The sequence below is a fragment of the Onychomys torridus genome, chromosome 14 (assembly GCF_903995425.1).
Source record: "Onychomys torridus chromosome 14, mOncTor1.1, whole genome shotgun sequence".
In the NCBI taxonomy this organism is placed as follows: domain Eukaryota; kingdom Metazoa; phylum Chordata; class Mammalia; order Rodentia; family Cricetidae; genus Onychomys; species Onychomys torridus.
The window spans coordinates 13,752,208-13,777,794 of NC_050456.1; the positions used below are offsets into that span (position 1 = coordinate 13,752,208).

The 25,587-nt window shown below is 39.7% G+C and overlaps 1 protein-coding gene across 41 annotated transcripts in view; it reads left to right on the forward strand.

Moving 5' to 3' along the window:
* The window catches only part of Nrcam (neuronal cell adhesion molecule), a 273,738-nt gene extending 249,227 nt beyond the window's left edge, over positions 1-24,511 (forward strand). For 11 of the 41 annotated variants that reach the window (XM_036205414.1, XM_036205413.1, XM_036205417.1 and 8 more), the window contains 7 exons: positions 180-215; positions 7,071-7,196; positions 8,399-8,551; positions 14,281-14,412; positions 15,142-15,220; positions 22,136-22,147; positions 22,691-24,511. In XM_036205414.1, coding sequence (XP_036061307.1) covers positions 180-215; positions 7,071-7,196; positions 8,399-8,551; positions 14,281-14,412; positions 15,142-15,220; positions 22,136-22,147; positions 22,691-22,928 — 776 coding nt within the window. In that variant the 3' untranslated portion in view covers positions 22,929-24,511. Of the gene's footprint in view, positions 1-179; positions 216-7,070; positions 7,197-8,398; positions 8,552-14,280; positions 14,413-15,141; positions 15,221-18,372; positions 18,435-22,135; positions 22,148-22,690 lie in introns of those variants that run through there. The other 30 variants (XM_036205434.1, XM_036205442.1, XM_036205435.1 and 27 more) reach the window with 7 other exon arrangements.
* The last annotated feature ends 1,076 nt before the right edge of the window (positions 24,512-25,587 follow it).

The following is a 25,587-nucleotide window of genomic DNA, read 5'->3' on the forward strand; positions in this document are numbered from 1 at the left end:
ATAATTGAATATTGGTAAGGTTGGGGACAGCAATACATTTTTGTCCCTGTGCCTGATGTGACAGGCTTCATTCTTGCATGCCTTAGAATTTTAATAAGTGCTTTTTATATGGCTGTACATGCTCATGGCTGTGTTACATCTAACTATATAGTGTCCTGTTTCTGTTTCCCTTCGTTAAGCTGGTATTCTTCCACCTGATGTAGGTGCAGGCAAAGGTAAAATAATTCATCTGCATGACTTTATACCTGTGTGAACTTTGCAATGTTAAAATGTGGGGAAGTGCAGCATGGGTAAAAATGAGAAAATAAAATACGCTTAGAACCACCAAAAGGAGAACATCTTGACTGATCATGGCTTTGAAATTAATTTCTACATAGTTTTATAATAGAAAGTCAAATGTTCAATTCTCTCAAATTTTTTTTCTCAAGACTTATCCCTGGTGCAAATCCTAATCTTAGATTGTAAGAATATAATTTTGGTTAGATCAGATGGGATGGAAGCAGTAGATTTATCACAGATCTTCCATATGGCCATGCCACATACCAGTAATTCTAATACTAGATGAAATCAGCCTACTGGAAATAGTTCAGCTGAGCTTCCTATTGCCATCTGACCTGACCTCACTCCTGAACAACACTGTGTACACACACTCGATAGCATTACAACACGCTAACTTCTTGAGCTTTGATTTAGCAGTGTCCTACAACTGATCTGGGACTGAGTCTCTACAAGTGAGTGTTCCTGTCAGCCTGCATGTTCTGCTCAGCTGTCTCACTCTAGCCTGTCTTCACCACTGCTCAAGTCCCTCTTCCTGAGCTATGGCCAGTGGCATCTGTTCTTCTTTAGTTCGGACAGCCCTCTGTGACCGAAACATTTGCTGGGAGAATGAAGTTTGATAACCTATAGTGTGTCTTCCACCTGTGGCAATACCACAGAGCCCGCCCCCATTTTTTACCCTTGGCTATTGGTCCACAAGAGTCTGCTTTTAGAAAGCAGCTATGTTCCTCACTCCCTGAGCTGTTTCCAAGTGAAGTAGTGAAGTAGCCACTGTGAGGGCTTATCCTGGACTATAATGGACTGGTTGGGTGTGCATAGGAGTGAGAGAGAAGAACAAGATGGCTGGGAATCTTGTCTTAAGTGTGTCCACTATTGTGAACTTAGACTTGATGTATATTTTCCACTTTCCTAAAAAATCTGCTTATATCCAGAGTCTTGGTGAATTATAAAACATATGTAAGATGCATTTTAGAGTCTCTTTGTTCTATATGCATATCTCTTTTCTGGGATAATAATCAACTAAAGTGATGGGTAGTTTTTTGACAAATTATGCTATGTAACTTTAACTCAGGAATCTCACTGAAAGTCTGGCTGCCTCTCCTATGGGGCAAGCATGTCCCTGTGGTCATGGCCAGTGGCAGCCAAGAACTTGTGCTTTCCTGGGGTTACCAGTGAAGCCAGTCTGAGCTCCCCACTGCCTGGTCATATTAGAAGACAATATGAATTCTGTTTTTAATAAACTCAAACTAAAATACATATTTATTAAGAGAGTTTTGTTTTTCATTAGATGTTACTAAATTCAACTGTGGACAACTTAGGAATATAAAAAACAAAGGCAGAATTAACAATTTAACAATTAAACAGAAGTAAAGTAAGTCCTTAATGTAAAATCCAATGGGTCTCAGATAATAAAAGGAATAATATTTAAATAAGAAAAATGGTGAATCTGACCTTATTTTCAATATTTTAATAGTGCAACAGTTAAATGCTTCCTATATAAAATGATATTTTACCATAGTGATATTTAAACTCAAGTGTAATTCATAATTCTGAATTTTTCTTCCAAGGTATTTTATTTTCACTCTGACAATGATGAATTAAAGTGGCCAGCTGATCATTTCTCAGGTGGTACTAGAGATTGACTCCATGGGTTTGCACATGCTTGGTGTTTTCCTTCCCTCTCTTCAGCATAGTTAAGTTGAGCATAGATGTTCAGGCTCTTCAGGAGTCTATTTTTGATCCATTCCTTTGTCTGATACAAACCATCAATATTTACATAAAAATGACCTTGTTCGGCAGTTCTTGTTCCGTTTCTATGGCTCCTTAGAAGACCCCAGGGTCTGGGACTCCAGGAGCAATTGTTGTGGAGGTTTATCTATGAAATGGAGCCACTAGAGGAAAGTGGATGTAGGTTTTGCCCTCTGCTCCCTTCTGCTGGCAGATCTGTATTCCTGTGTGACGTTGTGACACTGATGCTCCTCACATCAGCCATCAGAACAGATTTGTAGAGTCATTAGTTGATGCAGGAATGGGGAGAAACTAGTAAGGAACAAATCTACACTCTGCCTACCTTGCAGCCTCCATGGTCATCCCAGGACTGATCAGAGAAGCTCCATTGGGCAAGAGCCAGTCCTGGGTCCTTCCTGGGATCTGACTCTCACTAGATGATTTTTGCCTTTATTTGGCCTGAAAAACAGGAACAAGCAACAAAAATAAAAGCAAGCACAAATGCTCAATGAAACAGGTAATGATGTCACCTGGGCACAGACAGCACAACTTTTTACACGACTGTGCCTCAAGAAAGTAAAACAAGGCTCCACCTGTCACATGCTTATCGCATGCTTAAAATGTGGCAGGGAGGAACACACCACTAGTGTGAACAAAATACTGCATGAGCACAGAGGTGGGGGAGGGCCAAGGAAGGCCTCACGAAGAACATCCCACAGAACTGGGTCTTGAAGGTCTGTTTTCTTTGGTCAGAAGCACGAGCAAAGGCCAGGACTGGAAACACACAAGGCCAGCTAGCAATGCACTGTGTGGAAAAGAGATGCCCTTGAGTTGTGACTGGAGCATTGGGAGACCAAAGGTGAATAGCTCAGAGCAGCCCCCCAAACCTGTAGTCAGAGGGAGTCCTTGAGTTCTAACAGGAAAGTTTTCTAGTTTAGGAAGCTAATATCTTGGTAAATGTTAGCATCAGTCAATGTCCACAGCGAAAGGTTGATTGCGGTAAGCGGTAGGCAGGAAGAACTTTTGGGAAGCTGAGATCAGAGATTGCACTGAGAGCCTTGTGTGGCTACATCCCAGGTGCTCAGTGAGTGCCTGCTCAGTGAGCAAGAAAGTGGAACAAGAGGCAGCAAAAGGGAAGGAAGGTTAGAATTCCCCATTTCAAAACAGGCCACACAATATAATCTGAAGAAACTGCAATCTTAACTGGGTGCATTGAAGAGGAAATTAAATGCAAGTTTTTAGTATAGCTGCTTTAACCACAGTTAACAGTACATTAGGTATCTAAACTATATCTATTTTTTCAGCATTTTTATTAATTAAATTTTTCATTTATTTGACATCCCAACTGCAGGTTCCCCTCCCTCCTCTCCTCCTGTTCCCTCCCCCTCCCTCCTCTCCTCCTGTTCCCCCTCCCTCCTCTCCTCCTGTTCCCTCCCCCTCCCTCCTCTCCTCCTGTTCCCTCCCCCCATATCTACTCCTCCTCTGTTTCTGTTTAGAAAGGGGAAGGTCTCCTATGGTGTCAACAAAGCATGGCCTATCAAGTTGAGGCAGGACTAAGATCCTCCCTTTGTATCAAGGCTGGGCAAGGCAAGTCAGTATAAGGAACAGGTTCCCCAAAGCCAGCTCAAGAGTTAGGGACAGGCTCTGATCCCGCAAATAACCAAGCTACAGAACTGTCACAACCTATGTAGAGGGCCTAGGTCGGTCTCATGCAGGCTCCCCAGCTGTCGGTCCAGAGTCTGTGAACTGGTATGAGCCCAGGTTAGACCTTGACCCCTCTGGCTAGTATAATCTTTCCTCCCACTCTTAAACAGGATTCCCAGAACTCGGCCCAATGCCTGGCTGTGGATCTCTGCATCTGCTTCCATCAGTTATTGGATGAAGGTTCTATAATGACAGTTAGGGTAGTCACCAATCTGATTACAGGAGAAGGCCAGTTCAGGCACCCTCTCCACTACTGCTAGGAGTCTTAGCTGGGGTCCTCCTTGTGCATGCCTGGGAGTTTCCCTGGCACCAGGTTTCTCTCTAACTCCTAAATGCACCTTGCTCCCCATCAAGATATCTCTTTCATCACCCTCCCCTTCAGGCCCCTCCACAACCTGCCTGACTGGATCCTTCATGTTCACATCCCCAGCTCCCACTCCATCCTCCCTGCCCCCAGCTAACCCAGGTGATCTCTTCTATTTCCCCTTCCCAGGGCGATCGATGTGTCCCACTTTGGACCCTCCTTGTTACCTAGACTCTCTGGGACTCGACTGTAGCCCACCAGCAGGTCTCTCAGATATTTGCTGGGCACTGCCAAAATATATCTGCCTTCAAATTGGAAATTTGTACCATTTGACCAACATCTTCCAATTTTCCCATCCCACTCTAACTTCTAGAAATCATTTTTCTGCCCTATTTTTCTGTTTGACTGTTTTAGATTCCACTTATCATTAGAGACTTTTCTTTCTGCATCTGGTTTATCTCACATAGCATAATGACCTTTGGAATTGCCACGTTGCAGAGAGGACTGTCTTCTTTTATAAGACTGAGCACTGTTCCTTCTTTATATGCCAGTCATCATTATATGCTCATCTGTCATTATTTCCCCTGTTTGATTAACAAAGAGTGCTTCAGTGAACACAGGGAGACGGACACATTTTCAAGACACTAATTTAATTCCAGGAAATCTGGAAATAAAAATTTAAGTGTCAAAACAATCCAGAGAAGAAACACTAGGAAGTAAACAGAAATGAATCTTCATTTTTGGAGACAGTCTCATGCATCCCAGCCAATTCTAATTGGCTATATAGATGAGCTTGACCTTGAACCTCTGATCCTCCAGCCTCCCCTTCTCTAGTGCTGGGGCTATAGTTCTGTGCTACTAAAGTTCTGAATGCTATGAATGAGTATTCATAGACACCACTGTTTTAGAGCTGGCTAGATCAGGTAGAGAGGTACTTGCCACCAAGCTAATGACCTGAGTTCAATTCTCAGAGCCCACATGGTGGAAAGAAAGAACCAATTTCCACAACTTGTTTTCTGACCTCCACACATGTGCCATATTGTGTGCACACTTATACATACATACATACACCCATACAAACATGCACATACATGTAAATAAATTTTTAAAAATTTAAGATTTAAAAAGCTAAATGCCCTTTTTTTAAAATTATATTGCTATGGTTCTGGAAACTTCTGTGGTTTTTTCAGAACTAAATTGTTTAATCCTTTTTTTATTAATTAATTTATTTATTATGTATACAGTGTTCTGCCTGCAGGCCAGAAGGGGGTGCCAGATCTCATTACAGACGGTTGTGAGCCACCATGGGGTTGCTGGGAATTAAACTCAAGACCGCCAGGAAGAGCAGGCAGGACCCCTAACTGCTGAGCCATCTCTCCAGCCTCCTAAATTCTTCAATTCTGTGATATCATAATAATTTTTGAGACATGATCTCATTCATCCTAAGCTAGCCTTGTATTGGCCCAGAACTTGGTATATGATTGAGGAAGACCCTGGGCTCCTGACCCTCATGCTTCTACCACTGAGCTCCGAGATTGCAGGAGTGTGCCACCACACACACCTGCTTTTATGCTCTGCTGGGGTCATGCCTAGAGCTTTGTGCACATTAGACAAGCACTCTATCAGCTAATTTCTAGCCCCAGATTCCAGAATTTTTTAAAGAAATGTATTGGTGTATAGTAGGGTTTTGCTGGTGGAAGTTCACACACATCCCCATGTAACTTTCAGTTGACTATATTCTCGCTGTTGCCCACTTAAGAAGAAATCTGGGAACACTAAAATCGTTTCTGGGTAATTTAGTAATCGCTTTGCCCTCTGCTATTCCTTTTGCTTACCACAAAATATTCACGTTATCCAGTTATATTTCACAGACTAAGTACATTATTTAACTTCAATAAGCCTTTCAAGTTTTATTTATCCTTATTAATTACATTTGTTCTTAGACAATACCGCACTTATGTGCAGTACACACCTCTTTCCCATCTCTCTATAGCCCAGTTTCTCCCCACAAACCACATTTTATCCTAGGAACTACCACTTGTTTACACAGCGTTCAACACAGACCTTCTAAATTATACTGCATTTTAGAATTTAATTTCAGAGTCTGAGGAAGCCTCTCAGTGCTTTCTGACTTCATATCCCAAATAATTTCTCTGGGGTGGTTAAAGGGTCTGGTCATTTTAGCTTATGTACTTCTAACTTTTGCTTGAAGCTATGGGTGTGGTATGATAGAATTAGCCTCGAGATACTCGAATAATACTTCCAATTACTTCCCATGTGTTTTTTACTCAGTTGTAAGCACTTGGAGAACATCAGGTAGCCTCTATAGTCTGGAATTTCAGAAGCCAGCTACACTATTACACACTCTTTAGGAAATGCTGTGTAACCAACACCGGGCAAGACTGTCACTCTCTGGGATGTAGCAGGTCAGCTTGTTCCTGCTCCTCATTTCTTCTTGACCTCCAGTAGAGCACAGTTGGCCACCCCATTGATCCCTGTTCCTCCAGCATGCCCTAACCATCCTCTAACGGGCAAGTTTCTCAGCTCCTCAGATTCTCAGCCTGTGACTCAAGACAGGTCAGAAGTCACCACTCTAGAGAATATTCGTTCTCCTCCCAACATAAATTCTTTGAAGATCTTCACTGAGAAGCTAAATAAAATATAAAAGTAGCACATGGTACCTGGAAATTCTGATACACTCTAATGGCTTCTGTTCTCAGGACTCCATTAATCCCTATGGTCCATCAGTAAATGAAGACAGTTATGTTTACTGGTACTGGATCTAATGAGAAGCAGTTTACATTACTCAGAAACCATGTACTAAAACTTATAACTTTAATATTATATACCATTACTTCTGGTTATTATAATATTTTTAGTAACTGGGGAATCTTTCTATATCAAAAGTGAAGATGCATGGACTAAATTTTTTTTACAATAAATTCTAATATTTTATTTGAACAATTTCATATTATTTTATCTTTTGGCCAGTGTGTATGGTGCTGCAATATGATTGTTTGTGTGTTTTGTTTGTTTTGTCTTTCTGTTGTGTATTTAGTTCGAGCAGTGAATCCAAGGATCAGCAATCTCACTGCTGCGGCTGCTGAGACGTATGCCAATATCAGTTGGGAGTATGAGGGACCAGAGCATGTGAAGTTTTATGTTGAATATGGTGTAGCAGGCAGTAAGACATGATTTATTACCCTGCTTTCAATTTGGGGGACACATTTTAGGAAACTAAAAATAATGTTTAGGATTTACCATGGACCTCATTGGAAAATTACTTAATCCCACCAAGAGAGTCAGAGTCATTTTAATAAAATCATGATGAACTACAAGCCCACATATTTCATATATAAATACAAATACACTGTTATTAATAATCAGGGGCATAAGTTCACTGCTATTGTTATTTTTCATATTGGAACACCTTAAATTGGTTCTGTAAATGCAACATGTAAACAAAACTAATAATTTTTAAGTACACATAAGACAGCTTTTCTTTTTCAATCTGGATTTTCAGGTAGTAGAAATCAAATTGATAGGAAAGAATTCATTTTACCCAAATTAACCCAGCCAAATTTTACACAAAATTGAAGAAAATTAAGACTGTGGAAGCATCCATGTTGTCTTGGTGTTTTCTGGATGCCTAAGTCAGCTTTCTGTTCGTATACAGCCATGTCTCCTGGAAGATGGAGGCAACTTGGGTTTTCAGTAACTTGTGAAAACCCATCCCTTCCTCAATGCAGTGTGCTCTGCATATCACAGGCTGAATGGCCAGGGAATGTTTGCACAAACATCTGACAAAATGTTGAACATCATTCAACTTCCTTTATCAGGCAAATACATATTTTTACAAACAACTATCCCTTTAGAAAAATCAATAATTGAGAAATATTGGATCTGTAACTTGGATACATATAAAGACATTTAAATTTATCAAAAGATCCATCTTACGAATCTTTACAAACCATTCTCATAGTTCACTGAAGCTATGTAATGTATAGCAGTTCTTGATGCAAACATCTTGGAAGAAACTCAGACATTTCATGAGGCAAGGAGCAGACAAGGCAGTATCCTTTGTATTAAAAAGAATAATGACCATGATGGGCTATGTGCATTTGTGTGCACGCTAAGTGTCCAATAGGTTTCACTTTGAGGATAGTCTCACTTAGCTCCTCATTTTAACTGACTTATTTGACACACTTAGATCTGTAATAATCTAAAATGCTACATTTAGTCACCCTAGATGTTTAATCATTACCTCAAAGACAATTTTCCTTTCTTGAAACATCAAGTAACTTCTGGTCCCTTGAAATGTTCAAATTTGTTTTTGTTTGTCTGTTTGTTTTTGTTTTTGTTTTTTTCCCCACAAAATTTCCATAGGCAAAGAAGAATGGAGGAAAGAAATTGTAAATGATTCTCGAAGCTTCTTTGGGTTAAAGGGTCTAATGCCAGGAACAACATACAAAGTTCGAGTTGGTGCTGAGGGGGATTCTGGTTTTGTGAGTTCAGAGGATGTGTTTGAGACAGGCCCAGGTGAGGCACACACCACACCACTTCTGGCTTGTGCTCAGAAGGAGAAGCCAGCAGACACTCTAGTCAGACGCTGGCATGGGTGGAACTTGCAAGGCTGTGGATGTCTATCTGTGGGGCCCTGTTGGGTTGGGTGTTTGCATTTTAATTGTGCTTGACTTCTTTTATTAAGTGAATTAGAAAATTGGGCAAATCTTCTTTCAACTACATTATTGACCAAAACCACTTTTAAAAGACCAGAATGTAATTTTAACTTAAATTATTTAGATAATTCAATTTTTAATAATTTCCATATTTAACATTTCTCTGAATTAAATTGACGTTAATGTCTGAAATTCTTTTTAGGTCAGAATTATATCTAAGAGAGTCAGAATTCTTTATATCAAAATGGACTATAACCCAGCAGAACCCTGCAATTTGGTTAGATGATCAATACAATGTTACTAAGTTTGTACCAAAAAAAAATTCTATGAGTCCGGTATTTCATTTTATTGCAGAAAAAAATTGCCTGTTTATATATTTTTAGTTTTGAGATGTTATTCAGAGTTCCCTAGTATAAGAAGTAAAGTTTTAAAAAGAAACGTTCATGTAAAGTGTAAATAATAACAATAACAGATATTTGCTGCCGCTATAGAAAATAATCTCTGTTTACTCAGATTGACAGGAGCCTTGTGGTGTGTGTTCATCCTATGGTTCATACATTCATTTCTGCTCAGTCATGTCATACATTCTTGAGGTGATATTACGTACTTATCCCTGTAAAAACAAAAGGCAAGATGGAGTGTTGTAGTTCCATTAACAAAACATGATTTTTAAAGTCATTTCTTATCATTTAAAAATGCTTACCCAAGAATAGTTTTAAAAAGAGGAAGAAACCAAAGTTAATACTGAATAACTGACTAAATAAGGCTTTCTAAATATATATCTGCTAAGAATCAGGGTTTTTGTTTTGTTTGTTTGTTTGTTTGTTTGGGGTTTTTTGTTGTTTTTTTTTTGAGCTGAGGACTGAACCTGGGGCCTTGTGCTTGCTAGGCAAGCGCTCTAGCACTGAGCTAAATCCCCAACCCAAATCAATATGTTTTTAAGAAAAATCCTATTATTCTGTTCCTTCCATTTCACATCTGTTTTCATACATAGTCTAGGAAGGGAATGAGTTCTAAAAGGGAAGTTCTAAACAGCTCAGCTCTGCAAGACTTTTGCTTGTTGTTACTGATATCTTTTAATTTCAAAATACTGAGAGCTCATGTAGACATACAGCTCGCATAGGAATAAAAATACAGCATTTAGTCAGCCTACTGTATGACACACAGTGGTTTCCTCATTCTATGCTTCTAACACCCTCTAAAGTGAGCCCTGTTACTGCCCATTTCCACCACATGCTCTTCGGAGTTGAAGAACTGGCCCCGGTCACAACTGCAGCATGGTAGAGCTGGGACTAGAAGTTTGGCCTTCCAGTCCCAGAGAGAGGCCCTAATCACACCCATTGTACAAAGTCACGGAGACACACCCCAAAAGGAATGGATTGTCTCAGAAACAATGGATTCGCTTAGCCTTCACCTTTCTTGTGCTTCCCCAAGCCTCTAAGGACTCCATGTCCTCCCAAATTACCAATATATTAGGTTCACTTTCAAAATCAGTTTGCAGCATGTTTGTCCTTTTGCAGCACCAAAGATGTCTCCTTTTAAAAAAAAAAAGAAAAAGAAAAGAATATTTTCCTGAATGGGAGATGCTCACCATCCTGGTGGCAAATGTTCGTTTTATTCAAGATGAGTGAATGGAAAGAGTGGGTCATGAAACATTGCTGTGTGCCACTGATGGTGTTAGGATGATGCAAGATCCAGTTATTGCCACCTTTTACATACTCATTGACAACTAAAAAGAACAAGCTTTGATTAAGTTCTAGTAATGGCCCAAGTAACAACCCCCCTCCTCCTCGGGGCATTGCTCTGTCCTTAGGATGGAAGGATGCGCTCTGTGTAAACACCTTATCTGCTGCTCTGGCTCCCTCCCAGCACTAGGTTTTGAGGTCTAGGGCATCAACCAACACTCAGCAGGGAAGCATACCATCTGGCTATTTTTTTTAAAACTCTGTGTCCATGTGCTGCTCCTCTCTCTGCACTTTGCTAATTCCAGGAACTTCAGATCAACATTTCTTCCAGAGTTCTCGGTCCACGACATTATCCCCACCTTTGAAGTCTGTGTGTCTAGGACACTGTGAACTGTGCCAGGGAGCACACACGGAGACAGCAGCAGGACTGCAGGAAGGGTGATGCTCTGCCCGATTCCTGCCCTGGTCTCTCCCTAACACTGCCCTTCTCTCCTCTCTCATGTCTCAGCCCCTCAGTTGCAGAGCCCCTCTCTCACACCATCAGAGGTTTAAGACAGAGCTGTTTGGGGACCCAACTCTTTTCTGTTGACTCTTCAGGCTTTTTTCATGTCCATTCTTTCCATTTCTAACTACTTCTAACTGTTTGAACTGGACAGGACATTTTCATGCTTTGTGAATTCTTCATAAATATGAAGAACATAGCCTAGTCTCACTCTGTGATTTGGAGTAAGAAAGAACACTGTCCTCAGAGATCTCCCACCATGTAGTACAGGTTATCCATTTCACAACAAGCAAAATAAGAACAGGAAACTGTTCTGAAACTTCTGGGTATCAAGGCAAGCCTCACTCCTCTGCCTCATTTTGTGTTTGTATACTCCTTATATGTCTTACTTTTATTTATCCCCTTGATTTAACTGTAGAAATTCCAGATGAGAAGAAAATCCACTTTCCCTTTCCAACTAATGCACACATATGTTAGCCACATTTCTCTTTGCTGTGACCTGACAAGACACAATTTAGGCAGGAGAGATTTATTCTGGTCAGTGTTTAAGAGTTCAATTCATTATGGTGGGGACAGCATGGTGGTGGGAGGGGCAAGTGACTATTGCAGCAGGAGTCTGAGGCTGCTTGCTCACATCTTCACTGACCAGAACACAGGCAGACAGGATTGGCAGATGGGGTAATAAAACTCCAAGACCCGTCTTCACTGACCCACTTCCTTCAGCAAGGCTTCACCTGTCAAAGGTTTGACAGCCTGTCAAAAGAGCAACACCAGCTGGGGACCACGTGTTCAAACACATGTGCCTACGGGAGCTGCTTTACAGACAAATCCTTTGAAGCTCAGTTCCAAGAAGGAAAAGACCCATAGGTTTCATCTGTGTCTGTCTGTTTCTGTCTATGTATGTATGTATGAATGTACATGTGTATGTATGTATGTATACACCTGCTCACTTGTGATTAACTAGTCTTAAATAATGGATTGGAGAGATACCAAATAATTTTTTCTTTGCTATAGAAGCAAAAATTCAAAGTTAACATTAAAATCTTTGGCCATTTATGCAGGGAGAAACCAGTTTCGCACAGCTACCTGTTAGTAGCTGTGGGAAGGAAGCAGTTCAGTTCTGAAAGTCTCCATTTGTGGAAGACAGTGTCAGCACTAACACTTGAGCATCTTGCATTTTTATCTCATCCATCTTATTTCATTTGGTGATAGATATAAATACTGAAACTATTCATAACAACACCATAATTCATTAAGAATTTCTAAATCAAGGACTCTCATGATTAAAAATAACTTTGCCATATGGTTTGGAGCTCAGTTTTGAATAAAAGCATGCAAAGGCCATGTACAAATTGTGAAGACTATTTTGCCAAAGAGAATGTAAGGAATTTTTTAAACCTTTTATCTGTTTTGGAATGGAATGTCCCTAAAGCAGTTTATTATATGTTCAGACATTTATAGATTTGGTGTCTGGACATGTTTTCAGTGACACATTATATCAGGACAATTAAATAACTTAGCATGCTCACTAACTGAAACTAGACAGGATAGACAGACAGACAGACAGACAGACACAGGTCCCTTCCAGCTCTTGGGAAATCTCTCATTCTCAACTTCTCTGGCTTTGGGATTATTGTAATGCTTACCTCAGAGGACTTTTGTGAGGATTGAAAGAGATCCTACCTTCAATACAGTTCCTAGTATAGATGAGTAATCCAACTAGTTAGCTGCTGTCATCATCACCCCACCAACATCATCATCACCACCACCACTGACATCATCATCACCATTATCCCTACCGCCACTGTGACATGTGAATGAAAGCCAGAGCTGTTTATACTCAAGCTCTACATGTGCCCGGTTACAATACAGCTCAAAAATCCTCTAACTAATGATACACAAAAGGGCTATTTGGAAAAGTCTATTGGCTTCCAATTTATGTTCCAAATAATATATTTCCACTTCCATTTTATTTCTTAATCATATCTCCAGACATTTTTTACATTCCATTTCACACTTGATTTTAACCATTTTATTTTCTGTGGCAAAAAAAGACACACTGAAATGCTATTTCAATGCATATGGAGAACCTGGGATATGCTTATATCTGCATCCAGAGATCATGTACATCTAACCCAATGGTGAAACTTTTTCAGAAGAACATAGACTAAAGGCACAGTATAGGCATCTGTGTGAATGCAAAAGAAGAAAATCTTTGATGTTGTTTATGGTTAAAAATGAAAAAACAAAGTCCTTTAATAAAACATTTATGCAAACTTATTTAAACATATCTTCGTGAGTGTGTCTGAATAACCACGTATGCTGCACTTTGTCCCATGTGGTTGACACTTGTTCATAATACCTGAACTGTTCTTAGGAGCTTTGCATACTATGAGTAGCTGAATAAAGAGTTTCACATCATTTACTCAAACAGAACAGATGGAGATATAAAGAACTGTATACATGCAAATGAGCATTTTCTCTTCAAACGGTTCATTTATTCTAATAATGGTTGTATTGATCAAAATATATTTTAAAGTTCATTGAATAACAGAGCCCAATCAATAACAAAGGCTGATCTCTTGAGGACAGGTTTGATATTCTCAGGATTTCCATTCAGAATTGAGGTGTTGTGTAAAATAACAATTCTGGTGTTCATTAGTGGCTAGGTTTCTTACATGGGCCATTTTCCTTTCTTTCCTTCTTTCCTTCTTTCTTTCTTTCTTTCTTTCTTTCTTTCTTTCTTTCTTTCTTTCTTTCTTCCTTCCTTCCTTCCTTCCTTCCTTCCTTCCTCTCTCTCTCTCTCTCTCTCTCTCTCTCTCTCTCTCTCTCCCTCCCTTCCTTCCTTCCTCCCATCCTTCCTTTTTTCCTTCATTCCTTTCTTCCTTCATTCCTCCTTTCCTTCTTTCTTTCTTTTTTTCTTTCCAGATTTCCAAAACACTGAAAAAATAGCTTCATCCTTCCACTGACATTTTGGTCTTCCAAGGTAGTTTCCTTTGAAGGGAAAATACTTGTTAAATGTATACATTCTGTTTTGATTAAAATTCAGTTTTATGTTCTTAGCACACCTCATATCCATTTTACCCCCAAAATAATAGATTTTAATTGGTTTGAGAATGCATTTCTATTGAGAATGTATAGTTGAAGTAAGTGTGAATCCAGTGTTTATCAGGGTGTGACAGCACTTCATCAAGATTTCTCTATTTCAATTTTTTACACAATGAAGGTTTTCAAAGTTAAGTATGTAATTTCTCATTAATGATTGGCACATTCCAATTGGAGTCCTGTGAAAACTTCATGAAAGCCCCTATGCTGTGGCAATTGTTTTTTAATAAAGAGACCAGCATGGCTCTTACCTTGCCATTAACCTATTCCTGCTGCTGCCCTTGATTTGTTTTGTAGCAATGGCAAGCCGGCAAGTGGATATTGCAACCCAGGGCTGGTTCATAGGCCTGATGTGTGCTGTTGCCCTCCTCATCTTAATCTTGCTCATCGTTTGCTTCATTAGAAGAAACAAGGGTGGTAAATATCCAGGTGAGGAGGTTCAAAACGCTTTCTAATGCTGCAGATAGACCTGCTAAGCCAGAAACTGTAATGGAGACAGGGGTGCGAGCAACATGTCCTCTTAGAGCCATACACTTGAATTTCTTAATCAAGCTACTTTGACTCCTCTTTATATTATGCATACTGTCACAGATCATAGGGTATATGGAGAAATACACCAGCCAGGTCTCCAAGGAAGCCTGCTTCCTTAGGATCCAAAGGGTTATGAACACTGAAGTAGGACCTAAAGCCACTCTACAGGGGAAGAAGGGGGCAGCATATACATTTTCCCAGATGGAGTACAAGAACTGGCATGACAATACATTATAGTCCCCGTAGGATTGATGGATTTCTATCTTCTTTGCCTGAACATTCATCCTTTGATTAAAAACATTTATTTTTCAAAACACTGCAAAATAGCATAGTTACAAAAGTGTTTGTTATCATCAATACACCAGACTGGAAAATATAGAAGAACTATGAGAAACTTAAAAACCATTTCCTCATTGGGGTGGGGGGCGGAGACTGAAGTAGCTTGATGTGTTAATCAACACTGATCTAGTAAATATCAAAGCACACCCACAGCCACATTAGATGCATGGTTGCATGGTATCTACTTATCTAGAGGTTTTCTATCCTCTGTGTCTCAGCTCACCCCTGCCAACATTGAACAAGGAAGTTTAGTATCAATAGATAATAATGTTACTTCAAACTTTTCAGTTAAAGAAAAGGAAGATGCTCATGCGGACCCTGAAATCCAGCCCATGAAGGAAGATGATGGAACATTTGGAGAATACAGGTGAGCCCTTGTTCCTTCTGGCCCTGCCTTTCCTGCCCCACTCAGCACTCACTACCCTCAGACACTCACTGAGTTCTGAGAGTAGAATCCAGTGAGCAGTGGGCCCTGCCTGGCAGTTACTACTTTAGAAGCAAATGTCAAAATATATCCATCTTTCTTGATTAAAATATTATAACTAAAACATTCCATTAAAAAATAAGAATCCTCATGAAAGTTTTTCATTGTAGTCATATGTTTAGAGTCAGAATATATTCCATCCATTTTTTTTTTAGAGACACAAACTGTGCATTCAGCCCAACAATTTCATTGTGTTGCATTAAGAGCTAGAGGGACCCTGCACAGCCTACAGTGTTAGGCAAATATGCACTTCTAAAGCCAGTGTAAGGAGGACTGCTCTGTGCCTTTGTTTCATTTTATTTTTGAGATTGAATCTCACAATATAGTTCAGGCTGGACTAGGATTCACTACATAGGCAAGGCTGGCTCCAAATTTATAAGCCCACTCCCTCAGTCTTACAAGTGCTGCAAGAGGGAGAGAATGGATGTATGTGTGTGTGTGTGTGTGTGTGTGTGTGTGTGTGTGTGTGTGTGTGCTGGACCAAACCCAGAGCTTTGCACAAACTAGACAAGTACTCTCCTACTGAACTACATGCTCAGACCCAAGATGTTTTAATCTCTAATTTATAAAATGCTTTAATAATACCCCCCCCAACTTTTAGTCAATTGGGAGTAGGTTGTTTTAGAAGCTGTTAATTATTAAGAACTGCCATAGACATTCAGGTAGTACATTAACTCACATAATGCCAACACCACATTCTTGATTTAACTTCACATTAAGAAAAACATTCAGCATAATCTATCTACCTTCTTTTAAGTCTCTTTACATGAAATTATTCTTACCTAGATACTGTAGGTCTTTTACAGAGAGAAACGATTATTTTAGACATCATTAAAAACAGAGTAAGTTTCATCATGTATTTAATGCTCTGAAATAACTCTATTCATGAAATGCCTTTTATAACATAGGGTTTTGCTTTGTTTTTTTTACATAAAATGTAAGTTTCTAAATATGCATGAAGCTCATACTGTAGCTTTTTTGACAGAAGAAAATACTTTTGGGTGAAATAAAAGACTCACTATTATGATTTCCAAGTCACCTTTGTAGATATTTGCATCAGGTACTACCTGCCTCTGTAGCTCATTTTTGGTATTTCCATGTCAGTATCACTTATAAGGGACAACCAGCGCCAACATAAGAAATGTAAAATGGATTCAGGAAAACTGTATATTTCAGTATGAGTTTTCATAGCAGTGTCCATGTAGATGTGAGCATGTCTGGCTTCCAGTGTCTCAGCACCTATGCTGCCCCCCCTCCTCAACAGAAAGGGCCAATGCTTTCTAAAGGCTCTCAGAATTTCCATAGCTCACAATACTAGAACAATGTCTTGCAAGGGTTATGTTGGTGCCAGATATTGGATCTGGAGCTGAAAGTGTTCAAAAACCTTAGACAGCACCCACCTACCAGTTTTCCATAGCTCACAGAGCAGCCCACAGGGTGCATAGTTCAGGGCAGCTGCGTCTCACTCTGGAGGAGTAGAAATCTTCGCTGGTGTAACTCACTTTTCTACCTGTTTCTCCTGTACACAGGTGAGCTGACACTAATTCAAGGACATCCTTGTAAAGTTCATGTGGCTATGACCTCATACAGGATATGCACACCACTCCCTTGTGTATTGATATGAAGCTACATCTTCAATATAGAAAAATATATATTTGCATGAATTGGAAATAAGCCATTGCATTTCAAACATTTTTCACATTGTGGTGTATTCATATTCTTATCATGCTTAAGCAAATATGGCAATGTACTGCTCATCTCAAATCCCTCAAAATATCGGTTTGCTATTATATTGATGAGAAGCCAAGACCCTGCACAATGTGACTTTGGGTAACTATGCTAACACCGCTAAACCTTAATTCAAGTCGAGGTTGTGTTTTATGAATTAGCTTAGAATCAAGAGGCTATTAATTTTTCTTTCAACTTAGCCATCACCTCTGATTCCTTTATGATGCCCAATTTGTATCTGTCTCAATTTTCATCATCTAGACAAATTTTCAAGCATCTGAACATCTTCGGTGCTTTCTTTTCTAGTTTTGAACTCTCTGTGGGTGACTGACTACTTCCGGCATGGTTCTGTTTTCAGAGCAGTACATAGCAAGCGTCTGGCTTTTACCTTCATAATCACAATTTGATTTACATCTACCAGCTCACATTTCTTTGTCTCAGCATTAATTCATGTGTGTGCTGTGTCTGTGAAGCGTTTTCAAATGGCTGTCTTTAGCTTTTGTCAAAGTTTCTCAGGATAGAGAGACTTTCCGTTTGGGCCCATTGAGTACAAGCCCAATTGGCATGAAGACAAAAATACTTGTCACTCATGGAATGACATTCATCCTGGATTGGCCTAAGGAAATAAAGTTCTGATGAGTGTCTTCAACTCAACCCACAACTTGGTGGTGTGGTTTTGAGTGAATTTTCAAGTTAGTGAGAACAATCCTTCATGTGAAATCACGTCTCCTGAATTCCAGGACATTGTTGTTGTTGATGTGAACTTGTCCTTAGGCATTCAGATATTTCCTCAGCTTTATTCCCTTTGGTTCTTTCCATTTAAGCCTTTTGAATCTGAGAGTCATAACGAATGAAAACGGTTCAACTACTTATGGAGAATTATTTGTTTTAATGGTACATTTGAGTGTTATTCTCTTCTCCAAATCACTGGGGTCCTTTCTCTGCTTTGCACCTTCTAGAAGTTTTAAGCTCTGTATTTCTTATTGATTCTTAGTCTCCTGCATTCTGAAAATGAACTATAATGCTGGTCTCATGCTGACACATAATTAGGACTATTGTTGACATGTAAATTAATTCCATTTGTGTTTCACACCGTTCTCCAGCCTGAGGATGGAACAATTCTACCTGGTTGGCTCTAAGCCAGACAAAATGTCATAGTGCAAAGAGGGATGGAACTCCCATAGTGGCCAAATCTGATGCTTTCCCATATGCTATATCCCCTTACCCTCACTCCAAGACCCACCCCTAAGCAGCTACGCTCTCTCAGAAGCCTGCAGCTTTCTTTGTTTGTCTCTTTAATTATACAGACAGTAGGATCTGCATCCTTACTAGCATATAGAAAAATCAAAGAAACAGTGCAGCCAACTATGTAAGTATTTCCTTATTCTTTAGATGCATTCTTTTTAAAAACAAGAGTGAGCCTAGGTTGTAAACCATATTCCTATGCTATGTGAACCATGATTTACTGCCCAAATGGAAGATTGTGCCATGGTAATCTTGTCATTCATGTGACCACAGCCTGTTGCCAGCTTGCTAACTCTTGCTCAAAGCTTGGCTGATACAAGCCTGTGATGCTTCATTTGTTACATACTTCAGGCTTATTGTGCTCATAAATATGTACTGGTTGTAAGCACATAATGATGAACTTTTATAGTGTTATAAGGTTTGGTGCATGGATGTCAATAACACTGTTGTGTTGTTTGATCATGGTATGATGGTTGCTGCCAGAAAATCAAGTGTAATTATTAGGTTTATTTATTGTTGCTTGCTTTTATTTTAGTAAACATTTCATGGGTATGAACCAGGCACTACTGGGAAAGACATGAATGAACTCCCTAAAATGTATTCTTAGTATGAAAGAAAGAAAAATACAAGCCATTGCTTTGTCTGTAGTTATAATATTAAGAAGGGATGAAAAATTTAATGTTAGAATTCTAAAGCATTTCTGAAATATTCTTGGTCTCTTCTATTGTAATTTTTATTATGAATTTACACAAAGGATATTTACTGAGTGCCTACTATATGCCTGTCCTTAGGAAAATTGAACACAATAGAATTTGGTCCCTCACTGGAGATTATAATCTAGTGAGGAATACAGAGAACTACCAGCAACTTGGTGGGTTGCGTGAAAAGTGTCATTTCTTTTTCTCATCATATTGCTTGATACTCCTGGGTAGCTTTTATTAGTAGTGCTGAAAGCAGCCAAGTGTGGCAGCCCGTGTCTATACTCCTAGCATTTGGACAGCAAAAGCAGGAAGATGAGAAGTTCAAGAACATCTTCAGCTACATAGCAAGGTTGAAAATGTTAGGCCAGCCTGGGCTACGTAGGACCCTGTCTCCAAAACCATAGAGAAGGCAGAGGAGGGAGAGGGTGAGGAAAAGGACGAGGGAGAGGAGGAGGAGGAGGAGACAATGGCCATCCTTACAATTATTTCTGATTCTAGCCAGAACAACAGTTCAGCATTGGCTGTCAAGGATTCTGTTCACTGTAGTTTTCATGCAGGCACGCTTAGCCAGATTAATAGAATCACTTCCCCTTTCTAGTGTGTTAAAGTTATCTCCATGAATGGGTGTTGAGCACTGTCATATACTTTTTTTCTAAATCTACTTTGATGATCACAGTTTTTTTTTCTTTCTACAAAACTACAAATGGTAAATTTCATAAATTATATTTTCATACTAAATCAAACTTGCATTCCTAAACTTGACCCAACTTGGATATGGTATTTTATCTCTTCAGTGGTTGGCTACGTTTAGCTTGCTATGAGTTCAGGTCTCCTTGTCCATGTTCATGAGTTGCATCAGCCCATAGCTTGACTTTTTGTGGTATTTTTGTTGATTTTACATATCATGGTCATAAAAGTCTCATAACATTATTACAGAAGTGGTGCTTCTGACACGTACAAACTCAGATTTTCACCTAGCACTCTCTGCTGCACAGTGAAAAGGGGTGATGCCAAGCTTCTTGTTTATGCCAGACATTCTGGTACTACCATCTTCCCTCTGCCTCCCTAACCAATGCACCAGGAAGTCCTCCTTGCTCTTCTTTCCAAAATATGACCACAATCTGAGCATATTGTATAAACTTCTTCAATATTCCACCCTGGTCCAAACTACAGCCATCTCTCTCCTGGATGACAGAAGTAATCCCCACCACCACCACCCTAATTCTACTGCAGAGCTTTGCAGACTCACACTTATAAAGAGCACTGGGTAAATGGTTTTGATTTTGCATCCCACATAGTCGTAGCTGGAACTCTGCAATTCTGTCGAGGTACCAGAAAAGGAGCCATGGGCAATACATAAATCACAAATAAATAAAGTGGCTCAAGTTTTCCAGAATTTACCAACCCCTCCTCTCTAGGCCAGGCTGCTACTATCAACACTTGATGGCAGAGTTTGTGCCTTTAAAGTAATGTAGGTGAGACCACAGTGCTCACCCGTGGAAATACCCCGAGGGCCTCCATCTCTTAAACACAGGCTCATCAATGTCCATGGAACCCTGGCCTACCCCTGCCACCTCCAACTACTCTCTTTCTCACTCACCCATTAAATTCCAGCCACAGCCAGCACCTTGCTGTTTCTAGAACATTCCAGGCCTGCCCTGCCGCACATCGTGTGTGCTGCTTGTTGCTTTTGCCATAATGGTTCTTGCTTTCATCATCCACTTAGTTCTTAGATCCTTGATCAGAAAGCACTTTCAAACAAGACCTTCCTTGAATATCTTCTGTCAGCTTTCCCTCCTCTTCCCTAGCTCCTTCTGTCATCTTGAATCAACACCAGACTTTCTGCAGTGCTGATCACCTGACATAAGTAGTTTTCTTTACTGTTAACTGCATTTTACCCCACGGGATGTAAGGTCAGCACTTCAGTCTGTGTTGCTTGTTTCTATGTCCCCAGTGCCCAGAATGGCATCTGCCTTAGAGTAAGTACTTCTAGTAGATGAAGGGAAGACTAGATCAAATAAATGGCATACATAACATGTCCTATAATGTATTCCTTGGCTCATTAGTTCTTCTAAGTAGAATAATAGGTGGAACTCAGGTGGCAAAATTCTGTTTATCAGGGGCATAATCATCAGGAGTATTTAAGCAAAATATATAAGTTCACAGCTAAATCTCAAAAGATGTTGTATAAGCTGTTTTAAAAATTGGGTTGTGTGGGTGCCCTCTGAAATGCCCCCCTCCACAGGCCACCCCAATGAGCTCTGATGTCACCAAGTTGTACAGATAGTTCAGACGGCAGTGTGTACTTGTATATTACCTGAACAGGTTGCTTTTTGATAGCACATGAAAGTTTTGATGCATTCTTCTTGGAAAGAAAAATAAGAGATTGCTAGCAGAAAGTATTATAAAAGGAGTCATACTTATTTGTTTATCTTTAAATCTTTGTAGCTTGACTAGAAAAAAATCAGTTTTGCTAACAATGATCGTAACATCTTAACATCAGTCGTTGTTAAAAGTTACAGTGACCCCTTGTCACATCAAGTACATCAGGACTTTTATTTAGTTCAAGTATTGTGCATCATTTCTATTTCACATGGGGTTGTTGCTGATAAATTTTCTTTTATGCTATTTTCCCCAAATATTACCTGTTAAGGAGTCAGTCACTGAACCTATGCATATGACCATGTCAGTGGATGATCTGAAATTCAGTGACATATGTTAGTGGACATTCCTAAACATAGTGAATACTCTTTTGCTTTCAGAAGTGGTGCTTAAGGGTTCAACAAAAAAAATAAGCAAAATAATAATCATAATGCTTTGCTTAAGTGCAAGCCTCGGACACCCTCAGTGTATATATAGCACCCGTTAAGCAGAAGACAGAACATACTTGATTGTGAGTTTGGAAGCACTCACCCCTTAAGGTCTTGGGAGCATGCTGTTTATGGTTCAAATATAGCGCTTTTAAGTTAAAGTGTTTGTCTTTCCAAATTAATAAATCTTTACCCATTGAGCAAAAAATCTTCAGAAAAAAAAGATACTGTAACCTATATCAGTATAAGGACTGTGCTTTTCTTCTTAGGCTGTTCTCATTTGTTTCCCCTGCCTCCTTTTAATGGATTTCTAGGTCTTTTGAAAGGTAAGGAGGAAGTCCACAAATCTGGCCTGCACTCAGTAACAAAATTATTTAAACTTCAGGATTTTGCTTCTCCTTCTGGCTCAGGAGAAACAATTCATATTTCACATGTAACCAAAATCATGCTCCATTCACATCCAAGGAATCAGAGATGTTCTACAGTTTAACACAGTAACTCGCCCCTGTCCTGAGCTCTGTCCTGCTCCCTTGAATTGCAACAGTGATGGTTTTCAGCTATGCTCAACCCTCCTTCTAAAGCTTGTGATTGTTCCTGGATTGCCTTCTAATCAGGTGTAGGGATCTCTCATTTAAATTAGCACGCACACTTGGAAAGCCATCCGCTCGGCCGCAGACCATGATTCAACCATTTCCGTGTCTGATTTCCATTCCAGCACCACCCTAGCCACTGGAATCCACCTGGCAGTTAGATTTAGCTGCAGCAGCTCAGGACTCCATATGCTTTTTCATAATTTGCATGCATGATCTGTAAAAACAGGCACTTTATCTAAATGCCAGGCTTACCAAGATAGTTTCCTTTTTTTTCAGCGATGCAGAAGACCACAAGCCTTTGAAAAAAGGAAGCCGAACACCTTCAGACAGGACTGTGAAAAAAGAAGATAGTGATGACAGCCTGGTTGACTATGGAGAGGGGGTGAATGGCCAGTTCAATGAGGATGGCTCCTTTATTGGACAATACAGTGGTAAGAAAGAGAAAGAACCAGCCGAGGGAAATGAGAGCTCAGAGGCCCCTTCACCTGTCAACGCCATGAACTCCTTTGTTTAAGTCTTTAAGCTCCGTGTCAGTGTCCCATTTCTCTGGAATGTTTTCCTGAGCACTTCTCCCCCCTCTCATTCTGTGGACATGTGGGTAGAAAGAATGTTTTCTGCTGTATGTGAGTATTATGAGAACAGAGCAAGAACGTCACTCAGTCAAACGATACGTTAACATGAACGGGGGCACAAAGTGCGTACTTTTTTGTTCAGAGTGGGTTTTCTCAATTTCCTTGGAACCGATTAAAAATGAAATTCAACATCCTCAATAGATCACATTATTCCCTGTGTGGGATACAGTTCAATAAGATGCATGAAACCTGCTGCACAGAGGACACACCTGTGTATGTGATTGCGACATGGTCGGGCACTTTGTTGACACTATGCTCAGCCGAAGCCTGAATATAAATTCCGTTGTTATTGTGGAGAGTGTTACTGTAGTGTTCTCTAGAGCTCCAGTGTCTCTGCGGACATTGTTGTGGAAGTCGTGACTATGTCTAGTTGTCGTTAGTCTTTTCAGGAGACTGTTAGGAATGGTATGTACAGTATCTACTTGCTACATGAGTTAATTATGTCAGGTGCATCTGCTAATGCTCAGTGAGACTCTGTTACCTACCCTTTACTCCTGGTACTTCCTAGGCTTCTTAACCTTCCAGGTTCCAGTGGCAGTATTTCACTTCTTACACTCTCTGTGTTCAGTCATCTGGGGGCATAAACATTGCATTTTGTGACACCTTCTGGCATCTGCGCCATCGTGAAAGAATTGAAGACAAAACTCTCAAGTTAGATTTTAAGTTTTAGTTCAAAAATTGCAGGGCAAGACACATGCAGTGCCTTCGGACAATGAGCATCCCCTGGCTCCTGTACTCTGTATGGGCCAGTCTGGGCAACTCCATCCTGTGTTACTGCTGCTGTTAGAAATGAACCTTTAAAAGGCAGAGATAATGAGAGATGACATGCTGGAAAATTGTGAAAATAAAAACAAGTTTATTTGAAGGGGCTTTCCCCCATAAATGTCAAAAACAAAGAAAGCTTTGTCATTGGCTGGAGCATGTGTTGGTTTTGTGGTCTTTTCTGGTTTCTAGCCAAACAAGTCACATTGAAAAAGAAAAATGGCGTGGTTGGAAATGGATGGAAAAACAAATGATTGTAGAACTAAAAACATACAACAGCATGCAAACAGTGATACACTACCCACTGTACCTGTATGAGCTTTCAAACTCTGCAGCATTCAGCAATGTGAATGCAAGTTGCAACGGGCACACTCCAGAATCTGCAAAATCTGGCAAGCGCTTAATTAGGTCAGCAGTCAAAGGGATTACAGCTGCAGTCTAAAGAATAAATACATAGATCCTATTATAGTCATAAACAATGTGTATGAAATGACTTACCTCCAATATAAAAATCTATGACAACCTATGGTTGAAGGAACGCTCAATCATTTGCCAATAAATTGGTTTCTCATAACTTGCATCAAGTTTAATTTTAAGTAAAGCTTTTTATATGTAGCTATTCTGTTGAATCTGTAAATATACATAAAGTGTAGAAGCTATATGCTTATAGGTGTTATGTGCAAATAAACACGCAAGCAATGTTTGTTCTGCTGTGTGAGAAGTAAGCTCATTAATTACTTCAGTGTATGGGGCTGAAAAATATCCACATGCCCTTTGTGGGTTTTTCCTTCTTGCTGAGAAACTGAAATAGTGAAATTTTTTACCCACTGTTTCAGACAGTTTCTAGCTGAAATCCTCAGCATTTTGCCAATGGAGGACAGTAGGATTTGTCACTTGAGTCTTTGATGCATACAGGTAAAGCTTGTTTTAAAGTGATCCCAAATGAGGTGGCCCTAAATATTCTCATGTCTTCATATTTACTCTCCACAAACCAGCCTGCCTATTGGAAATACAAATAATAAGATGGCCTTGCCTAGACATTGGAACACACAAAGACAAAAGTTACTTCAATGTTTTCAGAGAAAAATAAATAAATGCACAGTTTCTGCTCCTCTGTAACTATAGATGCTAAATGTCTCTGTGCATGAAGAAGTCACCTCTGTAGATAACTACAGATTTTGGATTACAAATTAAGTTTGGTTTCCATGTCTCTCCTTGTTTTGTATCTATTATGTTTCTAGTGGCGTGGGAATGCCCCAGTGTATGTAACTGGTATAATGATCCGATAATCTGTATACAGAGCAAGAAAATGCTACCAGGTTGCCATCAGAAAGTGACTATTAAACAGTCCAGATAAGCACGAGTTTTAGCTTCTTCAAACCTGTATTTCTGAAGATTTTGAAGAAATTTTGACTCTTTTTTTTGTTTGTTTTATTTTTTAAAGGCTTAGAACATTATCACGAAACTAAACATGAGAATTAATGAAACATTGTAATTCAGACATTTTAATTGAAGGTTAGGGGCTAAGCAAAAAGAGATAGTACCAGTCTTTTGAGAAAAGGAGAAGAAATCAGGTTGTGTCCTTTCTCAAAAAAGGCCGATTGCTGGTGCCTAGTCAGTGATGAAGAGTCCATTCCACCAGCTTGGACTTCCTCTTTCCCTGACCAGTCAATCGTATTTCTTAACATGGCTGCTTGATGAGAGTTTGAACACTCATACGTATTACAAACACGCCATCCACTTCCTTCTCTCTACCTTCATTCTTGTGTCCAAGCTGTA